This window comes from Rhopalosiphum padi, chromosome 3 (assembly GCF_020882245.1).
Source record: "Rhopalosiphum padi isolate XX-2018 chromosome 3, ASM2088224v1, whole genome shotgun sequence".
Taxonomy (NCBI): Eukaryota; Metazoa; Arthropoda; class Insecta; order Hemiptera; family Aphididae; genus Rhopalosiphum; species Rhopalosiphum padi.
Genome location: NC_083599.1, coordinates 2,685,426 through 2,713,296, shown reverse-complemented (window position 1 = coordinate 2,713,296; position 27,871 = coordinate 2,685,426). Strand labels below are relative to the sequence as shown.

Genomic DNA, 27,871 nt, shown 5'->3' with positions numbered 1-27,871 from the left:
TATATATATATATATATATATACCTATATATTATATATTATGTTATATTATTATATAACTATATATGCCGCGCGCGCGCACACACACACATATACATACACACGCACACACACTCGCACCCGAGTGGTATATATACACACCTACCTCGTCGTCACCCCCGTACAACGCCGTTGAAAATATCACCGCTTCTAAAGGGTTGACGCGAGCGGGTGACCGGGGCGAGAGAGTGTTAACCACGCCGCTCTGCGTGAGAGACCGTTAGTGTATTCCTGGCATCGGGCGATAAAGGCGGTTGGCCTGGAACGCCGAGATAACGGTGGCGGCCCAGAGGCGGGTCGCGCCTTTATATAGACTATATATATATACTATATATATAATATGTATACAGTGCGAGTTACCGATACACTTGCAGCATACATTATATATATATATATATGTATATAAATACCTACCCAGTAGTATAGGGGTTGAGCAGGTGGGTGGACGTTTGGCGTTGGTGCGACGGCGGTGAGGGTTACCAGAATTAAGCTCACCTCAACACGACGTCAGGTAGTAAATTAAATTCGTCCACCTCTCCCTCTGTCGCATACATACATACATACATACGTATATATATATATATATATGTATACGTATATACATAGAAGAGAGATATATAGATAGATATATCCTCCTCCGGCGGGCCACCACTCACGGAAGTCCTTCCATTATCATTTTTTTTCTCATTCTTTAATTCCCTTTAACAGATCGCTGCTACCGACCGATAAGCATTTATATATATATATATATATATATTATTTTGTCGCGAGTCCTGTAAATCTTGGAGCTGTGTTTCTCCCGCACTTTCACCCCCGTATATACCGATACCGCCGACGATGAACGGGTGTCTACCCGGTATATAGAGTTATGTCAATACCGCGTCGCCGCTGTTATCAGTTGGGTTCGGTTTGGTTTTTTTTTCACTCTCTTTCCGTTCGTATTTACGTTTGTGCTCTCGTGGATCTCTCTCGCACTCGCTTGTCATGTCACCGAGTCATACACGACTGCTGTCGTTGCCATCATCATTATCGTGTAATACAGAATACAGGCACCTGCTTTAATAGTGCTATGATGATATTACTGAAGGTTAATGCGACCTGACGGGATTTATTATATTATTATTATTATTATTATTATTATCGTCATCGTCGTCACCAACCCCGTATACACACCGTTTGTGCTTCTACCCCAAGTTCCCGGTCGCCAATCGTATTATCTGGTTGGTGGCAGTGTACTTTGCACATAACAATGTACACACAGTATTATATACGCGGGATCATTGTGACATGACGTATGCGCGGCGTTATACCTCTCTCTATCATCTCGAGAGTATAGAGCGACGTCCACATATTATAACGTATATTTTTTCTACGCGTTTCTAAGTCCCCCTAGTACTCCCTTGCTGTGCGTCGCTCCAGACACGATTGTTATGCAATAAGACGTTTGTTATAAGTGTTGAAACTGTTCATAATATGTAGTTGTGACTCCCGAAAAATTCGAAAATAAACCAATCATTATAAATTATAATGTTTAATGTTAATATGAGATCGTTGAAGTTTGATTTTTTGATATCGAAAACATGTAACTACTAGGTATACGTTCTATATTTTGTTAACCATGGTGGTGACACACACGTGACGATAATATATTCATTATAATATAGTCTGCCGCGTAATCCAAGAAAAATAATAATGTATGTTATTATGAACACATTATAATTATAATATATACGTACATAATACGCGTGCATTGTCCAGATTGTGACTAAACAATTCCATACGTGTACATTCCAAATGAACTACCTCATTATGTCTATGGTAACCGCTGTTTACACTTACCCGATCAAAACTCGTCTAATTATATTGTATTACATTATTATTATGGTAAATTTAAAAGACGATACACCATCGCCTTACAAGTGAATAGCATTAGACTGTATTGATCTATGATTTGAACTTAAGTAAAGAACATTATCTGTATTCTCTCTAGTATTTTATAATGTTTTATTTTTTAAGCAATATATGATAATCTTTTAATATTAATAAATTTACATGTTATTCATCACTTGCTTTAAAATTATAACATTGTAAAAAACCAATTTGACCTTTAATTTTGATTGGTAATAACAATAATTAATAACTCAATTCACTCTCATATTTATGCTAACAACACAAAATTGGAACTGCTGAACGCATACATTTTAGTGTGTTATGCGTTAGTTAGATGGAGACAACACGACGGGTGCGACGTCCTCTTAAAAGCGTCGCGTTCTTGTTAAATATGATGCGTCACAGCAATAATGTAATATCAATATCGTTCGGAAATCGACCATTAGCGAAAACTACGTAGTGTGCAAAAATACTCTTCGCATAATTCTGTTTGTACGCCCGAGGGTCGTCGGCCGTGTTATATTACACCATTTCGTATGCTTAATATATACATTGATATTGGTCTGACTATACCGCTCGTGTAGTTGTTCTGGTTATTTATATTATAGTATATTATAATATTATGATAGCTGTTGGCCGACGAGCGATAATGAAGCGTAATGATATACCGTCATAATAATAATACCACCTATATAATATATATATATATACATATAATTAAACAAACATTGACTCTGACACTCGGAATCGCAGTTCAAAGTTTACAAACATGTCTCGTGTTACGTCACGCCAATAACAAATAATTTTCGAATAATAAAACTCCCTAACTCTGTGGAACTATTTTGGTCGTACACTAGTACAGTTTTCGGGATAACAATATTATTAATATATTATGTAAATTGCTCCGTTTTAGATCAATCGCTTCACGGGAAACATTATAGTTATAATATTAAAAAAATCCATCACACAGTTATGTTTATACTATTATTCTTTTATGGTTTGTTGCGTTTGTGCGCTACAGTTGTAGTCGCGCGTGGCTCTCATTCACTTGCCCGTAGCAAAACTGTGCTTCGAGCTCCGACGAATATTTATCACACACGCGTTCTACGTATTATAATTATTATTATTGCGATTATTATGATATTATTACTATCATTATCATTATTATTCCGTTTATCGCGTACGACTCTAATATTGTGGTTAATCTGTTGACGCATCTAGTGGTCTTAGATGGTATCCGTATATTATATGTGTCACGCACATATCGCGCTCAGTTGTCGTTTGAATACGTTTTCAACCGTACCGACACAAACCACTATTGAATTGGTCTGGTGCTCGTTGCATATCGCGCAAGTCGTTGATTTTTATTTTTATTTTTATTTTTTATTTTTTGTTCTTTTGCTATTAAACTGAAGTTTGTTTTTTCCGCTTTGACGAATTAAAAATGGTGAAAGTGATCCGACATTCAATCAAAAACATAAGTAAGCAATATGGTTTTTAATAAATTGTACACTCAAGTTAAAAACCAATCGATTTCTATTTTTCAAATACTAATTTGCATTCGGTATTACGATAATATTATAATTTATTATCATTGACATCAGATTATTATTATTATTATTTATTTAGTATTCAATTAGATGATTCAATTACTTTTTGCTTAATCAACAAGAGGTTTGTTTGTACATCTTATTATCTCAAAGATGAAATGTTTACATTACATTTTTTATTTTTACTTTTTTTTTTGTTTGACTACGATTCACTTTATTATTCTAAGTCGTTACAGCTGGTACCATGTTTTAACAGTACCGTAAAAGTGTAAACAAAAACACCGATTTTGAGTTAATAACCGTTGTATCGTTTTATATAACGTTAGTTTATTTATTACATATAAAATAAGTAAAAGTATTAACATATATAATCATAATTTATTCATAATAATAATTAACAATATACATTAAGTAAAACAGAATAGAATACACAGTTAATATGTTAATACATTTTTATTTATCTCGTACTTTAAAAATATTTGAGAATAGAATAATATTATAAATATTATTTAAATACCTATTTAATCAAATAAATAGTATAAATACAATTAACTGCGAATAAAAAAATTATTACCGATAGTTATTGCTTTTAGCTGCAGTGTGAAAAATATTGTCAAATACTTCTTATTTTACCATCAATGTACATATACCTACGTAGAATTTATTTAATGAATAATTATTTATTTTAATCATTACTGTTAACAGTATTAACTGGATGTACATATAATAATTTTAATTAATTTTTAATTTAACTCGCGTCTAATTAAATGAATATCTCTCGAATAGCGGAAGTCTACATTTCAATTCATGTTTAATTTATACGCGTTATACTGAGAACTTGATACTATACTTCTTGTTACGTTAGGATGTGAAAAATTCGGTGCATAGTTAATTTTAATTGTCAGACAGACCAAATCGAAAAAAAAAATAATAACTTTAATGGACGCGATAGGTAGGTGTATAAAATATATAATAAAGTCGATTATTAATATTGATTTCGACAGCCGATAAACTTCCCGCTGCTACTATATCACTGGGAAAAAACTGATAAGTCAGGTGGAAAATATCACCGGCAGCCGGCCGAATTCCAAATGCCACTGATAAGATTTGACCGATTATAGGGCGATATAAATTATTATGCTTCGAGGTCGAGTCGAGATAGGGAGCCATAACTCTGATAACAATCATCAATAATAATTCTATAGATGTAATGTTTTTAAACTGTGTTTGACTTTTGCCTAACAAAACGTAGTCGGATTTCAAATCGAAAACCTTTCATTGTTTCAACGAAACATTTCATATATTCTACAGAATGGCTGTATTATACCTATATTATTATATTATAACGAGTAACAACTTAAACAATTTAGTAGTTATGAGTTTTCTGTCAAATGACATGAAAAATTTACTTTAATTTTATACGATTACTATATAGTATTTAAACCTGTATTTATATAATATTATTGTATGCTGTACACCTATACATAATAACATGTTTTTATTTTCCCGGAGTACGAGGTCCCTTTGTCCATCGATTTAATGGATATTTGTAATTGAAAATCAATGATTTCGCTCGTATCGCAAAATTATGAAAAGATTTTTTTTTTAGTATGTTTTTATGAGTAATCGTTAAACAACTTGTACACAAAAATCCAACATTTATTTAAAATAATCTATATTATACATGACTGTGGTGCGCAATACTCACACACACACACCACACATACACACATAAAATAAAATATAGTGTACCTATACCAATCGCGTTTTGACATGAGATAGTCTCCCACTACATTTCATTTGTAATGGCCACACACAAAATCCATAATGCAACTAAACTCATTTCTCCGTCCAATACACCATTTTAGTAGGGTAGATAAGAGTTAGATAACCGACGTTTTATCTGTGCGTTCCTTGCGCGCTGCTACGGCGATAATACATTTATGTGTGTGAAAGGATTCCAACACGGTAAACAGGAGATTGGGATCAGATAATAAGTATTTATTAGCGTCTCCGAAGAACCGACTCATAGTTTCTGTCTGTAATTTTTCGAATTTCCTGTTATAACCTTAAACTCAGGGTGTTCAAATAATGCGCGTAAAATCTAAAGATTATATTATTATAAGCATTTAAAGAGAAACTCATTTCATTTTCCTGTTATCTGCGAGTTCGATAAAAAATAAATAAATAAAACACCATTATATTTTTAATGTTTCATAGTATAATATTATTATAAGAACTCGGTTTTGTGTATGTGCATCGAATATTTTTACGTCGAATAAATCATTGACCCTAGAACATATAATATCGTCGTTATATATCTGCATTCGCCAAAAGTGTCTATATATACTTACATTTTGTGCTCTTTTTTTAAAAAATAAATTCGTTTAGATTTTTTCCTATTCATTATAATCACGGCTTCGTTCACGCGTGGGTGTCACGATCATGAGAACTAACGGAATTTAGAGATTAAATGATAATATATTTTCCAGTATAATACATATTATTATTAAACAAACAAGTAATTCAAAATGCTAACGTTTTAAATTAATTTAAATACTTACATAATATTATATTAATATAGGTGTACTGAGTAGTGGTAACATAATATTATTACATACATTTAATATACAATTCACTATTTTATTTTGTTGTATAGCAATATAATATTTTTATTCGTATAATAGTATAAATAAGGATTATGTACATTTATATTTTTACAGTGAATATTTGTGTGTTATTTCCTCATATATTATATGTTAATCGAAGTCTGATAAGAAAAATTGTTCGTAGAATTCAAATTATTCGACAATTTATTTACATCTATAAATGTTTACAATCAATCACTAATTATTGAACAAAAATTAATAACATAATAATATATACTAATAAATTGCTATATATTTCAGGGTTATTCAAATTAATTGTTCATTTATTAATTGTATCTACTTTGATAATATCCATACGCAAATAGGTAGGTACATGTTAATAAAAGTCCATAATACATGTAGGTTCGTATTTATTATATTATCAAACGCCATGAATATTTCGCCTTGTCAAATATTTAATAGATTTAATTATATCATCAATATACGTATTATGAAACCTTACATTTCTTTTAATGATAGGTTATTGACCACGGTGAAACTAGATACAGAAATTATATCGAATTCAATACAAGTAAGGTCGGTCACATTTTTGTGGGTCAACCGACTGAGTATAATATCAACGAACTGACAAATTTGTACAATAAGTCTAAAAATTTGCCTATGTCTCAAAAAATTTAAAAAAATAAACAATTACCTAAGCAAAACCAAATAATAGCGACCTGATTACGCAAACCGCATATCATTCGCGTGCGACACGTGTGTGTATAATATTTATGTGTATATAAATATATTGTACATATTATATATTATATATGCGTAAGTGTGCAGTCTCCGCGCAACATACACAAATATTATGATGATGAACGCTGAAAAAATGTGGTGTTAACCGATACTCTATAAATATCGTAAACATGCCCAAGTACGTAAGATATTGTACGACCAGGTGTTCACAAAGTTTTAAACAACTTTTTAACTTCTGCGTGTATACATAGGCGCACTTTCGGAAGTGTGATTGAAAACTATGCCCTCGCCCCTCAAATGTATGTCGTTACTCGTTTATGGCCAATTAGTTCTTATTTTTAACAATATAATATATAAACTAATATGTAGGTATATAAATTCATTATTAAAAATGTAATTATTTAATGATTGGTGGAGGGGGGAAGGGTTAACAAAGTTTATCATTATAATATGTATTATTCGTCATCATATACTTTTTAACAACTAAAAAATATAGGAAGGCTTCAGCATCCCCAGTTTTTTCATTAAAATAAAATTATATCCCTGTCTGTATAGATTTTGCCTATATTTTTGAGTAGCTGTAAAGTGTAGGCTTATAATATACGCTAAGTATATTATTATGATATACCGCAGTAACTATCTTAATCGTATTATACGACTTTAACGTTTCCCCTACTACCATAGAAACTTTTCTGGCGACAATGAAGATGATATCCTTCGCCGAAATCATCGTGCGTTACCCCTCCCTTTATACAGATAGACATGACTTTGTTTTTTATTATTTTAAGTTTGTGCTGGTCTACGTAATCATGATAGAGCATATCGCTCTAAACGTCATCACTTATAATCTGCACCATGCTAAACGGTAATTTTATCGACGAAAAATAATTGTTGACAAACTCAACGACGAACCGGTAAGGTGTTTGTTGATTGTGCAAAACGACGTGTAAAAATGTTACAAATTGATTTATATTATTAACTATCGTGAACCAATAATGTATTATTAATATCTCTAATATATTTAATATATATTATTATTTATTATTATGATTGCATTGGCGAACAACAACCAACCTTATAAACTATAGTACAACGATTTCAGTATAGGTACTTTAAAAAAAAATTATTTTTCCATTAGTCGATGATGTATAGTGTATACATATATAAAATAAAATAAAAAAGAAGCGATGTGTAAATTTAAAAAAAATGTAGATACCTATTGTATTTATTTATTCAAAGGCCCTTAAATAAAGTATATATATTACCTATGCTATAAAAAAAAAAGGACAGGACAATTAGAAAATGTGAAACTATTAGTGAAATAATAAATGAAAAATATAACAAAACAATAATATTTGTGATTACAAAAATTAATTAATAACGAATAATGATTAAAGCTTTATAAATAACATATTGTGGGGTAAAACAAAGAAATTTAAAACAGCGGAGATTTTATTGTTATAATCTGTTTAAAGACAAGGAACGAAAATTTGAATTACGAAGTGTGTTTGTAAAAGTAATATTTAGAAACCAATACAACGCGCAAGTCATAAATATTATAGTAGGACCTATAGGTATCTATTTTTACGTCTCTCCTCAGTCCGTCCTCATGTTGCTCTTCGAGAAAAAAGCAGTCGATTGTTATACAGAGTGATTCTGAGTGATAAGCAATCTTACTTTATTATTAAATTTATACAAATATACCGATCTTTGGAATTTTCGTGTACTTTAGTATATTTTCAAATACTTGGATTTTTCTTCAAACGAAAGCCTCGTTTTGACTATAATTTGTCGAACAGATTATATTTGAAGATTTTGATGTATCAAAACTAAAATTCGAACAATTAGTCTTTAAATGTTCTATATTCTACGAGGATAATAGTTCATAATGATATAGGTTTAGGTATATGGTGGTTGTGAGACTCATAATGATTTGGAAATTATAGTAATTACTATATAATTATAATTTGTAAAAAATTTCCGAGTATATAACGATTAATGAATATTAGACTAAATACTATACCTATACTGGCTATACTATTAATAAATATTCCATATAGATCAATTATATTAATAATAGTAATAAAACTATTATCCTTAACACGCATCAAGCTTAATAACTCAGAAACCATACTTGTTTACTCATGTTAACTTAAACGTGTCAAAAATTTAAAAAATCACCTATAGGTAACAATTAACAGCAAAAAATGATACATCGTAGATCAAGTTTATAAAAAATAAGTCTGTATCATCATTACAGAATTCTATTCATGTACGCACTTTAAGCGTTATTAAAGTTGGAATTTAAATAAATGTGTATATAATTATTAAAGGATAAAAATTTTGTGAACGCTGTTGGTGAATCACCCTATTTTAATACCTATTATTATAGGTACATTATTATCTATAAAAACATTATAAACATATTCCCCGACAGAAAAAACACGTCCGGTCGTCTCTCCTCTTATTTGCAACAATATATTCCGCGACTAAGTCCAATATAACCCATAATATTATCATTATTATTATTATTATTATTATTATTACAGGACTCGTTTCTATCGCGCGCGCGCGCGCGTTCTCTCTCTCTCTCTCTCTCACTCTTACACACACACGCATGGCGAGCAAGTATATAGTTAGTTCCGAGCTAATTACAGAGGGTTTTGTCACGATTCGATTATCGCGTTAGCGAAGAAGTACCTATACATACAGTACATTATATATGTATAATATACGTTACATAACAATGTTGCGGGACCGCCGCCGCCTCGTCGTAATCTCTCGTACGTATCGGCGGCGCAGCCCGAAAACCGTTGACCGATATCGGTCGTCGGCGATCTCCTCTCCTATCGTCGTCGCCGTCCAAGCATACAAGCGGACGACGTAATATTATGTATACACAGCGTTTAACAAGTGCGCGTGGACACAAGAGGAGTCGTCGCTTCTCTCGCCCCGCGAAACCGCACTGCCGCGCCACGGCCGCCGCCGCCGCCCGAATACGCGCGCGGAAATTCGAAAATTAATGTGCGCGCCGCCGCGGTTATCTACGGACGCGAACACGCAATCGGCAAAACGTGTTTCGTATGTATTATAATATACACACTCGCCATGTATATATATTATGTGTATAATAATAATGATAAATACATACGCGCAACTCCTATAATGTATATAAGTATATAGGTACTATATGCGTACAATATGCCTCCCGACATGACTGTTTTACACGACCGTGCATTGTGCATATACTTACTGTACATAACAAACGGTGGCGTGGCCAGACATTTTAGTATTTAAAATATACACATTGGTGTTTGGGTTAGAAGACAGTTTTTTTAAAATTGTATCATCACTCGTTATGTGTACTTATATAATATTAAGTATTAATAAAATGCTCCACACTGTTGTTGTGCCTATTCTTCATACTATATAAACATTGCAAATTTGAGATTTAACCTATTTTATCAAATTTAGCCATTTATATTCATAAATAGTACACTTATATGTAAATCATAACAAAATAATATTAATCACAATTCGCTTCAAAATATAATATCTACAAAAAAAAGATACTCACATATCATTATCTGTCTTTATTACCTTTAAGTGCAGGCATTTTTAAAACGATTTCAAATTTGAATATAAATGCGTATTGCTTTATTTGTGCCCTATTTTAGTGGTTTCCAGTTTTCCACATGGTATAAAAACTTGGCTTTGAAAGCTCGACGATTTAATAAGAATATTATTATATTAGCGATGAACAATAATTGTTAATATATTATTATCATGTGAACTGTTTGTATTTTAACATTTATATCGAATATGTCTAATTATGGCTGAAAGTTATTCAGATTTGTGTGCGACACGGAGAGTATTACTATGACGCCATGAATGAAACCGGCTCTAATCTCCATCCCCCACCCCCCAAAAAAAAAAAAACATCCAAATACAGTGAATTGGTATTTGTAATTTTAGCTCAGCACTTTTCATAATTACATAAATAACTTACTGTCGCGGTAAATTAGTCAGTAGCCTGCATAAGATATGTTCATATTGTATCTATCTGTATGCAGTGTGGATACTGATGTAGTTTATTCCAGTAATTAACGACACCGTGCATGTGTGTCTGTGTGTTTAAGTGCAAGGTAGGTACTTTATTTAATATGTTTTGTGTTATAGTATTTGGTTTTCCTTTACGCGACGATTGTCCGTGTACAGTCGCACGACTTTTAGATTCCGAAACCGTTGTGCGTATACGGCCCATCCCTCCACGAGGCGCTTATTACGTACAGCTTGCTCTGTTCGAGATAGAACCACGCGTATGTGTGTGTTGTGCAACTACTTAAAATGGCATCCCATGCAACATATTTTACATGTTAATACTCACAACACAATAATAACAATATAATATATATATTATACGTTTATTACGATATAATATGGTCTTTATGCGCCTATATACAGATAATGTATGTGTATTATTTGATGGGTGATTTAACATGCACACGTGACACACTATATGGCTTATAATATTATAATGGTCTATACTCTATAGCAGGGTACAGCATAATATCATAGAACCTTCATTGTATCGTACGAAATATAGATCATATTATACCTATATGGCAATAATAAACGTTTAAATAAGTAGGACCCCACGCATCGATTCAAGAGTTCGGGGACACAGATTATAATATATACTATTATATTATTACAGTATAAATATGTGCCGTTCGGAACGAGAAGAAAATTATAAACGGTTTCATCAATAAAAATAAAACAAGTGACATGTACAATATTATTCTGTTATGACTTCAAAAAAATTACAATTATCCTTAAAAAATTGTCCTTTGTATTACCGTGGCGCTACACAGTTTTTTGTGTTTTGTTTCGCATTAGAATATCATTAAAATTTTTTCGATTTTATAATGTTATGTCTTTTAAGAGCTAATTATAATATTAATGTAGTATGTACAGATCCACTCAAGTGATTTTAAAAAAAAAACACCAGTATTCGATTTCTATGATTTTTAGCAGTAAATGGTATTTTTTTTTCTCTCGGGGCAATCACCTATCCTGTCCCGAAAACCGACATAATTTTGTAATATTTTATAGATACCTACTCGGACTAATATCACGCAGCGGCAGCAGTTAAGGACTGCGCGATAACGGTTTGTGGATAAGCCGGTCGCCACCATATAAAAACACTATAATACTAATATATATCTTTACGTATACATATATACCTACTCTGTGGGCGAGTCTTCGTGGTGCGGGTTCTTACTCCTCACTGAGCGTGATTTATAGATGGTTCGTTTCGATTTTAAGTATTCCAAAACTAAATGATAAAAGCTACGATTTGTAATGAACCAGATGACACACACGTGGATAATATTACATAATATATTATTGGATATACATAGATATATATACGTAGTAAGTGGTACCAGTAGTGGTAATAACGTTTCAACTGGCTCTTCTACGATATTTTATCCGAGTCGATAAATATAGATATAATATGTATAGTGAGACATAAACTGTATAATGTGTAGCTATATAGTATAAAAGTAAAATGTTTATTAGTCATTATTTCACTACGTGTTATAAAACCCAGTCGACAATATTGGATATATTACATTATACACTGCAGGTCGTAAGAAATTTAATAAGATAAATAATATGTAATATTATATAGGAATAAAAGGGTAGTTATATAGCTGTTTTTTTAGGTTCTCCTAGCTGTATAATATATAATATGTTATTATGTTAGAATAGGTATTATAGTATAGTTTATTTTCTATTACGGGAAAAAAATATTTTTTTCCTGAGATACTTATGAGTTGTGACTAATATCAGTTTTATGTATGATTAAATATAAAAATAAATGTTTGTTGAAAATGTACTGTAAAGTGCCCACTGTCCATGCCCCGGGGTCGTGTTTGGCACACACCTTATACGGCGTGTACGGTCGGTACGGACCTAGACTTTAGAGTGGCAACAATAGCAATATTATGGGGGTGAAAAATTTCGGTCTAATAATTGTTATCACATTGATATCAAGACCACGCTTCTATTTTTACACGTGGTTATTCAGTGAAACTTCTTATTTTGATCAATATTAATTTTATGAGTTTATAACTTGATTATATACATTTGATGTGTGGTGGTGTAGTGTAAAAGATAGCAAATTAGGAAGTGCCTATAGACGAAGAAAACCTAAATACGCCTCTATGCATTCCTGTATTCAATATTTACTTCAATACAAATATATATGTATGAAATTTTGTTTTTCGTTTTTGTTTTATTATATTAGAAGTTTTAGTATTTTACACTAAAGCTTGAAACATAATAATTTATTATATGCTACGGATAACTCCAATAACTTGAACCAAACTAACTAAATTATATACACATTATATTTACACACATAAATTATATTTTGGTTATTACTTATTAGACTATACATAAGTAATTAACATCGTTGATGAACAATATATACTAATATTTGGTTTTAAGACAACGAATAAATTATACATTTAGGTATACTATTACTATATAGCATATAGACGGAAAGAATATGTTGATTTCGAAATGTATTTTATAAAACCCGCTTAGTTAGTACATTGTCAATTGCAACTGTAAATCGATTAACAAAATAATATATTCAGTAAAAAAAAAAAAAATCATAGGCCGATTAAAATAATAGGGATGAAAATTGGTTATGATATGGCAAAACGGAGTACACGTTAGTGTGAAGGATTATCCACTTGCAGATATACTGTATATTTGCGATAAGGAATAATTATTTCTAGCAGATTCTGACTGGGTAGTCGTATGCGCAATATACTATGTATTATACTATATTTTAAATACCTATATAGTCACCGTGAAAATAGCTGATGCAGAATTACATATATTTGTACCTAACTTAACTTACCCGTTTGTACGTGTATTGTGTATATGTATAAATTTGAAATAAACTCAAAACAGCCGTATTATTATAGTTTTGTAGGTCAGGGACATAGATTTAATCCTCAAGCCTGCGCAACGATCGTGTATACGTTTGGATATCGTGTATAAATGCTGCTGTGGTTTTCTCTTGGTAAAAAAAAAAAATACAACATGAAAACGATGACAGAGCGTTTTGAGCTATGATATAATATATCTTATATACAGTTGTACGAGGTTAAAATGCGTAGTTTATATATAGCTAATGACAATAATTTATCGTAAAAACATAATGTATGGTAATTCACAAGGAGACGCTGCGTACTTAATTATTTAAGCACAATATATACGCGACATGTGCATTTCGTAAAACGTTTTATTTTAGTTGATTCGACAAAAAAAAAATTTCAGTCTACCGCATTCCTACCGTCCCACATCGCGCGTATCCATCGTTGTTAATAATGGTCTCTATCCCCGTGTGCGCCATTCATGGTAATCGCACCAGTGAATTATTATTGCTTGAATATTAATATTTTATTATTATTGTAATCGTGTACTGTTAACGCGAAAATAATTATTTTTTTTTTTCAAACGTTGAAATTTCAATGCTTATCGCTCACCGTATCTTTACGCGTTCGGCGCGGTAGATAATATTAATATAAAATAACAATATAAGTAACACTTGAAGTAAAAATAAAGAAAACCCGTGTTTGGCGGGTGTTGGAGAGTGGGGAAAGTAAAAGAGTGACAATACTGCTTGTTTAAAAATATAATTTTAAATAAACTAACACTTAAAAAACAATAAACGTCTGAAACCGAACGTACCCAAACGTCTCTAGCAATACCTGTAATACATCACATACGTTTTTATATACGTATAATATTATTGTACCTAATGCATTTACCTACATGGTATGGTATATCGCACAGTCGGCGCTCGTTATCTTATCTCTGTGTGTAATAACCGTGCCCAACCTACCTGTATAATAATAATAATGATAATGTATATGTATATGTATTTGTGTCGTCGTCGTAGCTGATACGCATGTTTACAAAAAATTTAAAAAAAAACACACACCGGCTAGGTGTATCCATGAATATCGCGTGTTTCTATTGATTTTAAATAACCGAATCGACCGAAAAAACAATTCTAAACACATCCTCTTAATAATATTATTATAAAGCGCTCGGAATCCGTTAAAACGTATTTCGTATTTTTCCGGCTGCAGTGATGTTTTCTACCAAAAGAATATTACTTATGTCAATTGTACTGTACCGACTATCCTAGTAATAACAGTTAAACACGAATAAAACGTCTGCAAAAATAATCGAGTTTATCATGATGTTAATATTATATACTTGAAAATGATTTTTCCACTTTTTATTAAATATTTATTTTTAAAGTTTAAACCATTCTCAATTAAATAAGCTTATACGTATACTGAAGACGGCTGGTATCGAATCCCGTTGATTATAATTTTTTTGTCATTGTAATAAATAATAATGCTATATTATTACAAAACGCGTTCGAAGTGTATGACCAGCTGCATAACGATAATAATTATGTACACAAATATTAATCCCAAACTTGGACGGTTTGACAAACTCGGTACGAAAAACTTCCCTCCCTCAGTATATACATTTGTGTATACAATAACATTAATATAATACGAAATTATGAATAAATACGATGCATATGACTTCGTCATAATATTAATTCGTTTTGATGTATTAACATGTATACACTATACAGGTATCTACCGAATATATTTATTATTTTTATATTATCCTATGCTGGAAAGACTAAACTACTAAAGCATGAACGCCCAATGTCCATTGGTAAAATTTTAAGTGCGGAACAATTAAAACATTCCTCTCCATTTAAGCTAAATAAAAATTGAATGTTATTTCAACATACAATAAAGACATTTGTATAACCCATAAAATATAATCAAATTTATTATTTATACTCGCATTATCATGTTATTATTCGGGAAGCGGATAGGTTCCGACAAATTCCCGCCTTGCCCCCAACAGAGATACATATTATGGTAGAGATACACATTTTTTCGACTTAAAAGCTTGAACCTATATTGTACCTACGTATATATTTTTTTCATTACCATGTTATAGTAAATTAAATACAAAAATGTTTCGTTAATTATATTTCGATCATAATGATAGTTCCCAATTATTTACGAAGAAAAAAATTCCACGACGCGCATTAGCTTAATGAAAATCGCCATTTAGGATTAATATTATATTACTGACGTTATAGATTCCAAACGATATTGTAGTATATCGTATGCAGCGTGTACATAAATTCGTTTTTAATTAGTTGTTCATGGATTTTTAACGGCGTCTAGCATAGTTTCCATCATCTAGATTACCCGTCGCGTATCTAAAGTAACATCTTAAATACTATATATAAATAATATTATATATATATATATAATACGTATGTCGTAGGTACCTTGCCGCACACACTAATTTTAATCGGCTATTGTTTAAGAACCAATCACGACCCGTTGAAGTTACCCGAAAAATATCGTTTGGTAAAAAAAAAAATATGAACGATCGGTATGTATAATATGGCGTATTATATACGAGTACAACGTGATTTAGCAATATATTAAAAAGATATTATATATAAAATTATATATTATACAGGACGTAGGGTATTAGTGTCGTTTAAAAATGCGGAAAAAAACGAAAAAAAAACGAAAATCCCGATAAACTTTTGTGTTATCGTTCGCGCATCGAACATTTGTATAAATATCATATAATAGATAAATATCATCGTCGAGCCGAATACCAAACCGGTTGGATGACTTTCGAAACAATAGCCAACGCGGTTTATACGTATTCCATGTACCTATTATAATGCATATTATGTATCGACGGCTTATTACTAATTGTCGACCGATTGCAGCGTGTACAACAGATAGATACAACAACAATAAGATATTATTTTATTTTTGTCGCTGCACATTACAATTATATCATTATGTGTGTTTTAGTCACGGGTGATCGTTCTTCCGGTCTCAAATCTTACGTTGCGTTATAGATTAATATTATGCCTGTATCGCGGGGTTTGACGAACGATAGTGACGATCGGCAATACAGTTTGTGGACATTTATTTTCACATTGGATAATATATTTTTTATGCTTCCGATCTTTTCTGCAAACGAAACAGTTTGTATATCGACACCAGAAGTTTAAAAAAAAAATCACACCAATAAATAAGTTTTTTTTTGTATCAGACACACTTAGACACTTAGACGTTCATTATTTCTTTTTAATAACGATTTAACAATATAAATTATAATAATATACGGTATATTCCCTTGTGTGTGCTGTGGATGAAACGAAATCGAAAGCAAAAACGAAGCGATCTAGTAGTAGTAAATCCAATATTTCGTGTTAAAAGTTTTAGTCTATTATTTTTATATTCGTTTCTTTGGTCCCGCGAACATTGTTTAAGCTCGTGGAATTAGAATCAACTAAAGTTGACTTTAAGCATGCGTGGACGTACAGAAAAGTAAAAATAGGGCTCTATGTGTGATTAGTTCTATCTAATAGTCTATTGCATTGCAATTTTAATATGCGGAAATAAATCTAAAAATTGTATCTTTAATTGTTAGTTGTATATGTGTATAATATATATATATAGAGTCAAATAGAAACATAATGGGTAGATATAGGTAAACAACAAAGTGTTCTATGCACTATGCGTAAACTTTTAAATTCCTCAAAATGAATTATGATAATAATTTGTAGTTAGAAAATTTAAGAAATAGGATTACAAAAAATTAAATTCTCGATCTTAAAATATATTACATTAGGTAATATTAGGTACCCCCCTCCACCAAGCAACAAATATATATAATAATACCTATGTGTTGTTATGTGAATATCAGTTTGTTGTTCTTACTAACCGTTTGTCTTTTATAATTTCGCAGCTGGCGAAGATAGCGAATGGACCACAAATGATGAAGTGGTTGGCGGTAGCGATGCGACAGCAAAATGTGAGGTAAAGACAGAACAGCAACAACCGTCACCGTCATCGCGACCTGAACCGGAAGACCCACCACCCGCCAATGACACGCAACCAACGTTAAGACTTAATCCGAATTTAGCCACTGATCCAGCCAGATGGTCGCTCGCAGACAAGCCGTCACCGCCACAGCCTCCACTGCCACCACCGCCGCCACCATCAGTGACAGTAACGGCGGCTGCAGCCGCGTCATCTTCGGAATCGTCGTCTTCGTCGTCTTCGTCGTCTTCACTGTCATCGTCGGCGATCGGTGAGCCTACTCACAACGTAGTCACTATTACCGCACCTAGAGGTATGCATATGATCTAAACATATTTTTAAATACTTACTGAAGTAGAATGTTTAAAAAACTTCTCTTTGGAAAAAATTCACTTTTTAAGGAGTTTGATATAGGCAATGTTAATACAGTTTTGAGAATAAATTCAAATTCATGTTGAATATTACACTTAAAAACAAATTTAAAATAACTTCCAGGACGTGAGATTCATTTATTGTTGGCTGTTGTGTAATTATGTATGAGATTAAAATATTGAAAAAAGGTTTGGATATCATCTTTATAAATACAAAAAAAGTTATTATTGTTTTAAAACGCGTTATGTTGTATTTTTCAAACTTAAATACATTTTTTAAATTAATGAAATAAAATTAAATAGCTACAGCGCAGAAAATATTGTCTTTTGCATCTTTTGCATCAATACTCTAAGGTTTTCAACTATACTGCAGCCTAAGTGGTTGTTTTTCATCCGAAACGGTTTTTACAAATAATAATAAAAAGAGCTTTGAAATCATAGGAATATTAAAAATATAGCTGATTTGACTCAATTTTTAATTTTTTACCAATTATTACTACGAACCAGACAGCATTAAACTGTCAATATTTTTTAAAGTAATATTTCCAAATGCTGTTAGCTAATTTATATATGTTTATCAGGGTACATATTTTAAAATTGTATGTTTCTGGTTTTCATAATTTAAATTTATGAAGTACAAGGTGGGTAGAAAAGTATATTATTTAGTATAGGTGTATAGGTGTATAGGACAAACAACACGTGCTTAGACATCCTATTTATATAATATATATAATTTATATATATATATATTAAAAGTAACATGATATTTTGGTCAAGTACAGAGAATATTATATAAAAATAATCCGTACTTATATATAAACATATTATACACAGGCATATCTATCTAACCCGGTACATGAATTTTCTAGGTCAAATTTTTCACTGATTTTTTTTTTATCGAAGTGATTTATCGTATTCTTAATTAATTGTTTTTAAAATTAGTTCACGAATTGTTGATATATTCTACACTATAAGTTCTCGAGTAGAATTTGCGATTAAAAGAATAGTGAAAAAATAGATTTTTGCAACATATCAATATTATATAAAAATATATATTATTTTCAAATTGACCGACAATAGAAATATCTTAAGAATAATAAAATAATTATTTTTTAGAATAGTATACAAATATTACAATAATTCAAACGTAAGCATATGCGTATAATATAATATTATGCTGCACATCAGAACTGATAGTTGCATAGCCTTACAGACGCTTTATCGTTTTTGGGGTGAAATGGCTAATAATTAAAAAATAACTTGGTTTTGAAATGGCACCTAAATATAAACGTATTCAATCGTCCGCGCTCGTGTCAGATATCCCAACGTATTGTTGTTGTTATTATTATTATTATTATTAGATATTTTTTATATCAGAAATCGAATCATTTACGACATCATATTATTCTATTTGTGGTATATTTTTTCGCAGCGATTCAAATATTCATTTGTAACCCGTGCGGGATACGATTCAGTTCGCTGAGCACACTGGACGCCCATCAAACGTACTATTGTTCACGCAGACACAAAAAAGGTAATAATATATTGTATTATAATGTAAAAAAACAAAAACGATTCGAGTTCGTAGAAACTCGCCAAATGCACCTGTTGTGGACCTGCTGCATCGCAGTGCAATCTCAAAGTCCTTGTATACCTATATTTATCGGACCTTCTGGATTTATAGAAGGTACGGTAGAGTCACATCAATATTCTAAAATATTATAAAGGACTGGAATAGTAGTGTAAGACGTAAGATTATTAGAATTTATAAATTAAAAAATGAGAACTTGATCTGATGTATAGTAATCGCTTAGTAGTACTATAGTAAGTTTTAAGTGTATAGGTACATGTTTACTATATATAGATCATTGAGTAATGGATGCATTTTATAATTATTTCATTCAATATAAAAAGATTCTGAGTGAGTTTCGGTGTAATACACATGTTAAGTTATGTATTCAATAGACAGTGAAATATCTCTTAACGGACACTTCTAAATAGCGGATATTTTTTTGGGAACTGTTACATTTTCGCTACTTATCTATAGAAAACTTCTAAAAACGGGACATTCTAAATAACAGAAAACTTTTTGGTTACATTTTGGTAATTTTTATTGTAATTATTATCTAAGTATATTTTATTATAATGTACAACTTTTACAATTTTTTTTACTATTATAGTTTATCTTATCCGTATAGGAAATGGCTGTCTTATTAGGTAACTGATTTTGTTTTAAAAAATAATACGTATAAATACATGCAAATAATATAAATACACAAATGTATATAATTTTGATATATTTTGATATTGATCAATTTTTCGTTTACCTATATCTATCCACCCCTTCTAAATATAGCGAACAAAATTGACAGTGTCCGGTATTTAGAAGTTTCACTGTATTATGTTTGAGGGGATTCAACACCGACTATTTTAAGGAGTTCAATATAGGCAATTTTTTAGGTGAATATTGTGTAAATGTGTGTGTATTAATAAGTGATAGGTAATTAAAATTTCGTGAAAGACTGCAATCCCCTCAGACCTCCATCCGAACTTTGCCGTTGAGGTATTTGATCATTATTATCGAAAATAAAAATACAGCCAAATTCCTGGATTATTACCCTTCTGCAGTTCTGCATATAATATTATTTTAATATTTACTTATATGATTAAATATTTGTTATTAACAGATTCAGAATCGGACGATGTTAAGTTGCCGATTGTTATCGAGCCGGACGAGATGACCCTAGGCAACGACACAGATAGCCGTCCGTCGTCCGTCGAACCGAACTCAAAATCGATGAGAACGGGAAAACAGTACAAGTGCCCTCACTGTTCATACAGCGCCGATAAAAAAGTACGTGTCTATTTAATTTTAGAATTTATGGCACGTGACATTTATGAATAAGATTATGATTAATTAATTATTCGATAATAAATTAATATATTAAATATACATATTTATAACTTATAATAATTATACAACATTTAAACTTAACTTATCTGGAATGGTAAAATTTACAGACTTTATACATTTCAAAAAATGTCTTGTTATATAAATTTATAATTTTAATAATGCGTAAAAATGGAATTTACTGCCCATCAAAGTCATCAAAAGTAACAATTGTATGAGTTTTTCACTAAGCCACGCGAATTTAATTTAAAAATAAATATAATTCTCTCAAAAACTAAAATCTTATGTTACATAAGTTATTTACCTACTAACCTACTAATCGAAACATTTGAAACAAATATAATTTATATATATTGCTCAAATATAATAATAATATTTAAAACTATTTGCATTTGTTTTTCACAAAATGCTGTAATATTATTCATATAATTACATACACCATAATATATATAAACACGATTGAATTATATATCTATATGGTTTTAAAATTTTGCAAATTGCGAATAAACTAAATCTATTTAAATCTATTTCAAATAATAATGTAAATTTGGAAAATCGGGTTATATTTTAAATTAATAAATTGATTAAACAAACGTATTGTCTCATATGTACAATACATTGTTATGTAGGTAAAATTAATGCTCAAAATCATTTTTCGTTTAAACTTTAAATTCAGGCATAACATATTGTACAGAATGCTAGGTACATTATTAAGAGAGATAAATAGTAAACACATATTTAATATTGTTACCAGCTAAACATATTATAATATTTATACCATAATGGGTAGATATTAATTACCTTTTAATACAATATGAATAATAGAGAAAATATAAACTGATGGTAGATAATAATTTAATTAAAACACCCCTATTTGTGTAACGAACAAAATAAAGTTTATTTTTATTTTTTTTATCTCGGTTAAATGCATAGATATTTTAATACTAATTTATAAATATGAATATTTTAGACAATAGTAATGCTGTGCTGTGTATTTTCTAGTTATAATAATTTCAAAAATACTCTGTCTGTTAGCCAGTATTATGTACCACGATATTGTAGATACAATTTCTTTAGACCCAAAAATAATTATGAAACACAAATGAAATGAAAACAAAGAAAATATATTATAGATAAATAAAATACGTGACGACATGCCAAGATCTGTTATCTTGGTTTCTCACGCACGTTTAATAACGTAGTAAAATCCCATTCGGTAAATCCAAAACTGAAGGCTTAAAAGTTAAAGCTAATATTACAGCAAGCATTTACATACTAAAACACAAATAGAGCACTGAATATTTTGTTTTTCTCTTATATAATATAATATTATGTAAATTATAAATTACAAATATTTTTCGATTTCGTTTTCTATGTATTATACTTCAATCAATTAATTAGTATTTTATTTCATACAAATTAATGTATTAACTTAAATGGCTAGGTAATAGTTATAAACTATTCAATACAAACATATTATTTATTTTGTTTTATATACATATGAAAATAATATACTTATATAATCACATAAGATCTTAGTTTATTAGTTTATTACTATTAACATTTTTTATAATATGTTAATTTATTTATTACGTTCTAAGAATATCTGATTTGGTTCTAGGAAAGTGTATTTTACTAAGTAACAAGTGTGAAAGAGAAAACAATATCTTGGGTGGTATCATCTTCGATTTTAATATTAACAGAAACATGATGACTTTGCTTGAGGTTATAGTTATATTAGCAAACGTTTCAAATATATCCAATCGATCAATATTTAAAATATTCAACGTTATAGAAAATACACAAGTCACATGTTTTTAAATCGCTGAATAACTTTTTTGATATTATGTTTCAATTATAATTCACAAATTAAATTTACATTTTAAAACATGGTGTGAAAATAACTGTAGTGGTCGACGATTAATATTAGGTAATATTTTTTACACAACTGTTGTAAAAACTGGGAAATTATATATCTATATGAAAAAGAACCTATATACATATAATATATACGTGAATACAGGGTGATTCTTTAATCGTCAACTAGGCAATATCTTAAAAATTCGATGACATTTTGAATAATTTTTTTTTATGTTTAAAAACACACATTTGTCTTACATTTGTCTACAATTACCAGTATTTTTTCTTAAAATAAATACAAATTTGTTTATATACCCTAATTTATTATTATTATTATTTTCTAGTTCAGGAATAAAGAGTCACCCTGTACATACATTATACTAGCATAACCTGTGTGTATAATCAAATGCAGTTTCAAAGTAAAATATATCTCAGACGAAATCTATGATAAAATATTCCTTGTCAATATCAAGACAAAATATTCCTATAATTAAAATGCATAGTTATAGGCACATATTATTATCATTAAAAATATCACATTTAAATATTTTTTGGGTTTTATAAGTTATTTTATACTAGGAACTTTTATACATTTATTCTCGTAGTCGTGTTGATTGTAGACTAAATTAAAATTCCGTTTGGTATGAGTAGTAGCAGTTAATTAAAATTTTATTTTACATATTAATTATTATAAAATATAATTTTTTCATATTATATATAGGTAATTTTTACCTACGGGTGTAATATATAATATGCCTTTACATATTCGTATTTAATTAAATCGTTAATAATGATTAGTTATTATTCAAAATGAACAACGAGTAATACGCAATTCTGTATTCAATTTAACGACATTTAATATCGTACATTTGTTTTTAAGGGCATATGTTGATATGTTTATTTTATTTTTAATGCACTTTATGGTCGTTATTTTATTGTGACCCTCCCTAGCCTACCATGCGGGCCCTCGTGGTATACCTAAATATATATGAAATTGTTTCTCAATACTTTTGGGACCTCGTGGTTAAAATGTCTGTTCGTTTCAGGTGAGTCTAAACAGACACATGCGCATGCATTCCATATCACCGGTGTTGGTGCAATCGCCGCCGTGTCCGTCGGACAATGCTGACCCGTCGGTGGTGGACCGATACTGCCAGAACTGTGACATCAGGTTCTCTAACTTGCGTACGTACCAGGCGCATAAGACGCACTACTGCAACACGCGGCACGTGGTCAAACCAACCCCGTCCAGCTCGCCTATGCCTAACAACCCGTCGCCCACCGGCGTGGTGCCTACTTACCTGGCACTGCCCACCAATCCTGTCATCGTAGTTCCTTACACACTCGTACAAAATGCAAGCGTCCTGTCCGCACTATCGGCGGAGATAGGCCCGTCCCCGCCTACCGACACCGCTTGCATCGTCCTGTCCGACGGCACGCTACAGCCCATCGCCCAGGCACTGGTGCCCACCAAATTCAATATGATCGCCAACAGCGAAAACATACAGAGAGACCACTCGCAGTCTCCACCGGAAGAATATTTTTCGCCGGTAAGTACTCGATAAAAACCGTTTTGGACGTTAATTTATAATATATTATACTCCAAATTGTTACGGGTGCGTTTTTTTTATAATATGTTTTTAACGCTGCATAAAAAGAGATATAATTTTGATCAAAATTTGATTTACATTACATCACTATACTATTTATACGCGCGAATACGAACTTTGTTTTGCGTATGTTTACAATAATTCCAGACATATTTTTTCATATTTCATAGATAGCAATATTGCAGAAATTATGATGTAAAATGATCTTGAAAATTATACTTATCTTTTATTGTTTAAATTATTTAAAGCATTTAGTCATTATTTTTTAATACTTTCAAATTTAATATTATCATAAATATAAATATTTAAATATAATTTAAAAAAATAATTTTTTCTTTTCTATTTTAAATTGCAAGTTTTTAATATTTTAGGATTCTCATGGTACAATCATTAGTACTTATTATTTTGTAAATTTTAAGCACACAGGCCAGGGCGTACATATATTTTATAGTATAACGTTTTAATTTTATTTATAAACTTACAGTCCTAAACAGAAGATTCTGATTACTTACATCTATATTTTTTCGTTATTTCGAACTAAACTTTAAATTATTTTGAAATTACCGTTCCAATAAAATTCGAATTTTTCTATACCTCTAATTTTTTTCTGTTCCCATTGTAATTATTCCGCATAACACGGGACCTCTTATGCTGCACGACACAAGCGTATGAAAAATTGCAAATTCACAACCCACCCCCCTCATTTGAAATATTAAAATATATATTCTGTATGTGTAAATGTTTGACTGACAAACACGGTGGTTGTTCTAGCCCAAAAAAGCAGAGTCCGTCAGCCCGGAGACGAAAATGAGACCGGCGGCGCAACCGTCGTCGCCGCTTGACTTGCGACTGAAGCGCGTGGCGAAGTCCTCGCAGGACGCCGCTGGCTGCACGGACGGCGAAGAGGAAAAGGAGAACAGACGGAGCGACGGTAACATAACGGACGCCGAGGACATAGTGTGCGCGCCGTCCATTCCGTGCATGATACTGTCGCCGTCGTCTTCTCCGACGTCCGGTGGCGGCGGCGACGGTGGTGGTAACAAGACGCCGCAACACCGGCCCGGAACGCACCACCACCACCACAATCAGCAACTGCAGCAGCACCACCACCAGCAGCAGCAGCAACAACAACAACAACAGCAGCAACAGCAGCAACAGCAACAGCAACAGCTGCAACAACTGCAGCACCTCCATCGCAACCACAACCCGCTGCCGCTGCAACCGCCCACTAACGGCATGGTGGTGCAGCATTGCGGCAAGCCCGTTCCCGTAACGGCTGTGTACGACGGCACCGACCGAAACGGCGGAAAGTTCAGCGTGTCTAGCCTGTTGCACGCGTCGAGTGGCCGGCTGCAGGATGGCGTCAAACAGGAACCGGTCAACAACGGCGAGCCACCGCATCACGCGATGCACCAAATGCCGCCGGGTGCGCATCACAGGTTCAGCGCGATGCACAAATCGCTGTTGTCCTCGGCCGTCGCGGCCCAAATGCCGCCCGGCGTTCAGCCGCGCGGTATCGGTGAACTCCTCGGCGCGGCCCCCGTGTTGCCGTACTTCACACCCGACATGACGCTCCGGCTAGCTTCGAATTCGACACAGGACGGCGGCGGCATGCCGCCCGCGCACCATCAGTTCTACTTGAAACAGGGCCCGTCCAAGTGCGAGAGCTGCAACATCGTGTTCTGCAAGTACGAGAACTTCCTGGCGCACAAGAAACACTACTGCGCGTCCCGCCCACCACCGGACGGCGGGGACGGCGACCCGGACAAGACGAGTCCCGAAGGATCGCCCGGGCCGAAGCCGCTGACCGTGTCTTCGCCGCAGTCGTCCAAGGACAGCGTGAGCCCCACGCCGGTGCTCAAGCCGCCCATGATCCAGTTCATATGCTCCACGTGCGGCGTCAAATTCTCATCGTTCGATAACCTCACCACGCATCAGACTTTCTACTGCCCGAACAGGACTGCCGTGGCGCTGCAGGAACCGGTTGACAACAAGGCGGCGCTGCTTGCACCGCCGTTAAAATGTCCAAAGTGCAAAGTAAGTGTGTTGAACTCGGGTCAGACATAGTTGGTGGATGAAAAATGGCGGGGGAGGGGACTTTTTTCATTTTGCGAATACTTTCTTTGAATAAACATATGTACGGGTTTAATTTATATCGTCCCCAAATTTTCTGAATTTCTTTTTTTGTCCCCGAATAATTATTTATTGCGATCTCCGACACATATATATATATATATATATATATATGTATATACAAGGTGATTTTTTTAAGCATGCTCCCCCATTATTATGCTTAAATTATGCATTTATTCAAATTTTGATTTTTACATACTTTCAAGTTGTTTAAAAACAACATTTTTATTAAACAATTATATTTTTAAATATTTTTTATCCTTACATGTTTTCAAGTTTTTTATTTTTTTGAATTACAACAGAGTCTTAATTCATATTCCAAAGCAGAATATTTTCCTGAGTATTTTGATACATAAAAAACGAATTTAGGACGAATAGTTTATGAGTTATAAGTGTTTAAAGTTTTGACAAGCGGAGTAGTGGACAAACATTTTGCGGAGTAACCCCATACCACTCCAATCCGCGCATTAAAACTTTAAATACTTATAACTCATAAATACTACTCATTAGAGTATATTGGATTATACTATAATGACATCTATTATAAATTATAATTATTTATATTATGTTGTAACCTCAAACGTTTTCCGCAGATGACCATTGACGGGACACACCATCACCAGTGTCAGCCAGCCAACTGTTGGAAGTGTCCAGTGTGCGGCGCCGTGTGCTCGAGTGCATCGGCCGCCCAAAAACATTTGGACAACCATAACGGTATAAGGGCGTTCGTGTGCACTATCTGCCAGTACAAGGGCAACACGCTCAGGGGTCTCAGAACGCATATTCGCATGCACTTTAACAAGCGTATGATTCCGGATCTCATGGTGAGTCCCGAGCTGTTTTCGAGCGCTTTGTTTTTATAATGATATACATATAAGTATAATATTCGTTACTGTTTAGCGACTGAATTCTTGTGCATTCAGATAAAAAAAAATTCAAAGCGCCTCTGCATTATGAAATGTTATACGTTTAAAAAATTAGAATCACATTATTATTACTTAAGAAGACGTCGCACCCACATGTCTTGTCTCCGTCTTACACACGTATGACATAGTAAATTTTTGTTCAACACTTTCAAAAGTGCACTTTTAGTTTTGATATTAAAGTGAATTTACCTATATTGTCAAACTTTTTGGTAAGAACATAATCTGTATTCTCTCGTTGGTTTTTTAC

At 32.2% G+C, this 27,871-nt stretch overlaps 1 protein-coding gene across 2 annotated transcripts in view; it reads left to right on the top strand.

Moving 5' to 3' along the window:
* LOC132924326 (zinc finger protein ush) overlaps positions 1 to 27,871 on the top strand; it is a 97,506-nt gene that overhangs the window by 67,253 nt on the left and 2,382 nt on the right. Inside the window, exons 1-7 of one of the 2 annotated variants that reach the window (XM_060988556.1) lie at positions 3,136 to 3,409; positions 17,740 to 18,126; positions 19,617 to 19,718; positions 20,872 to 21,038; positions 24,002 to 24,505; positions 25,337 to 26,602; positions 27,292 to 27,522. In XM_060988556.1, coding sequence (XP_060844539.1) covers positions 3,373 to 3,409; positions 17,740 to 18,126; positions 19,617 to 19,718; positions 20,872 to 21,038; positions 24,002 to 24,505; positions 25,337 to 26,602; positions 27,292 to 27,522 — 2,694 coding nt within the window. In that variant the 5' untranslated portion in view covers positions 3,136 to 3,372. Of the gene's footprint in view, positions 1 to 3,135; positions 3,410 to 17,739; positions 18,127 to 19,616; positions 19,719 to 20,871; positions 21,039 to 24,001; positions 24,506 to 25,336; positions 26,603 to 27,291; positions 27,523 to 27,871 lie in introns of those variants that run through there. The other variant, XM_060988555.1, reaches the window with a different exon arrangement.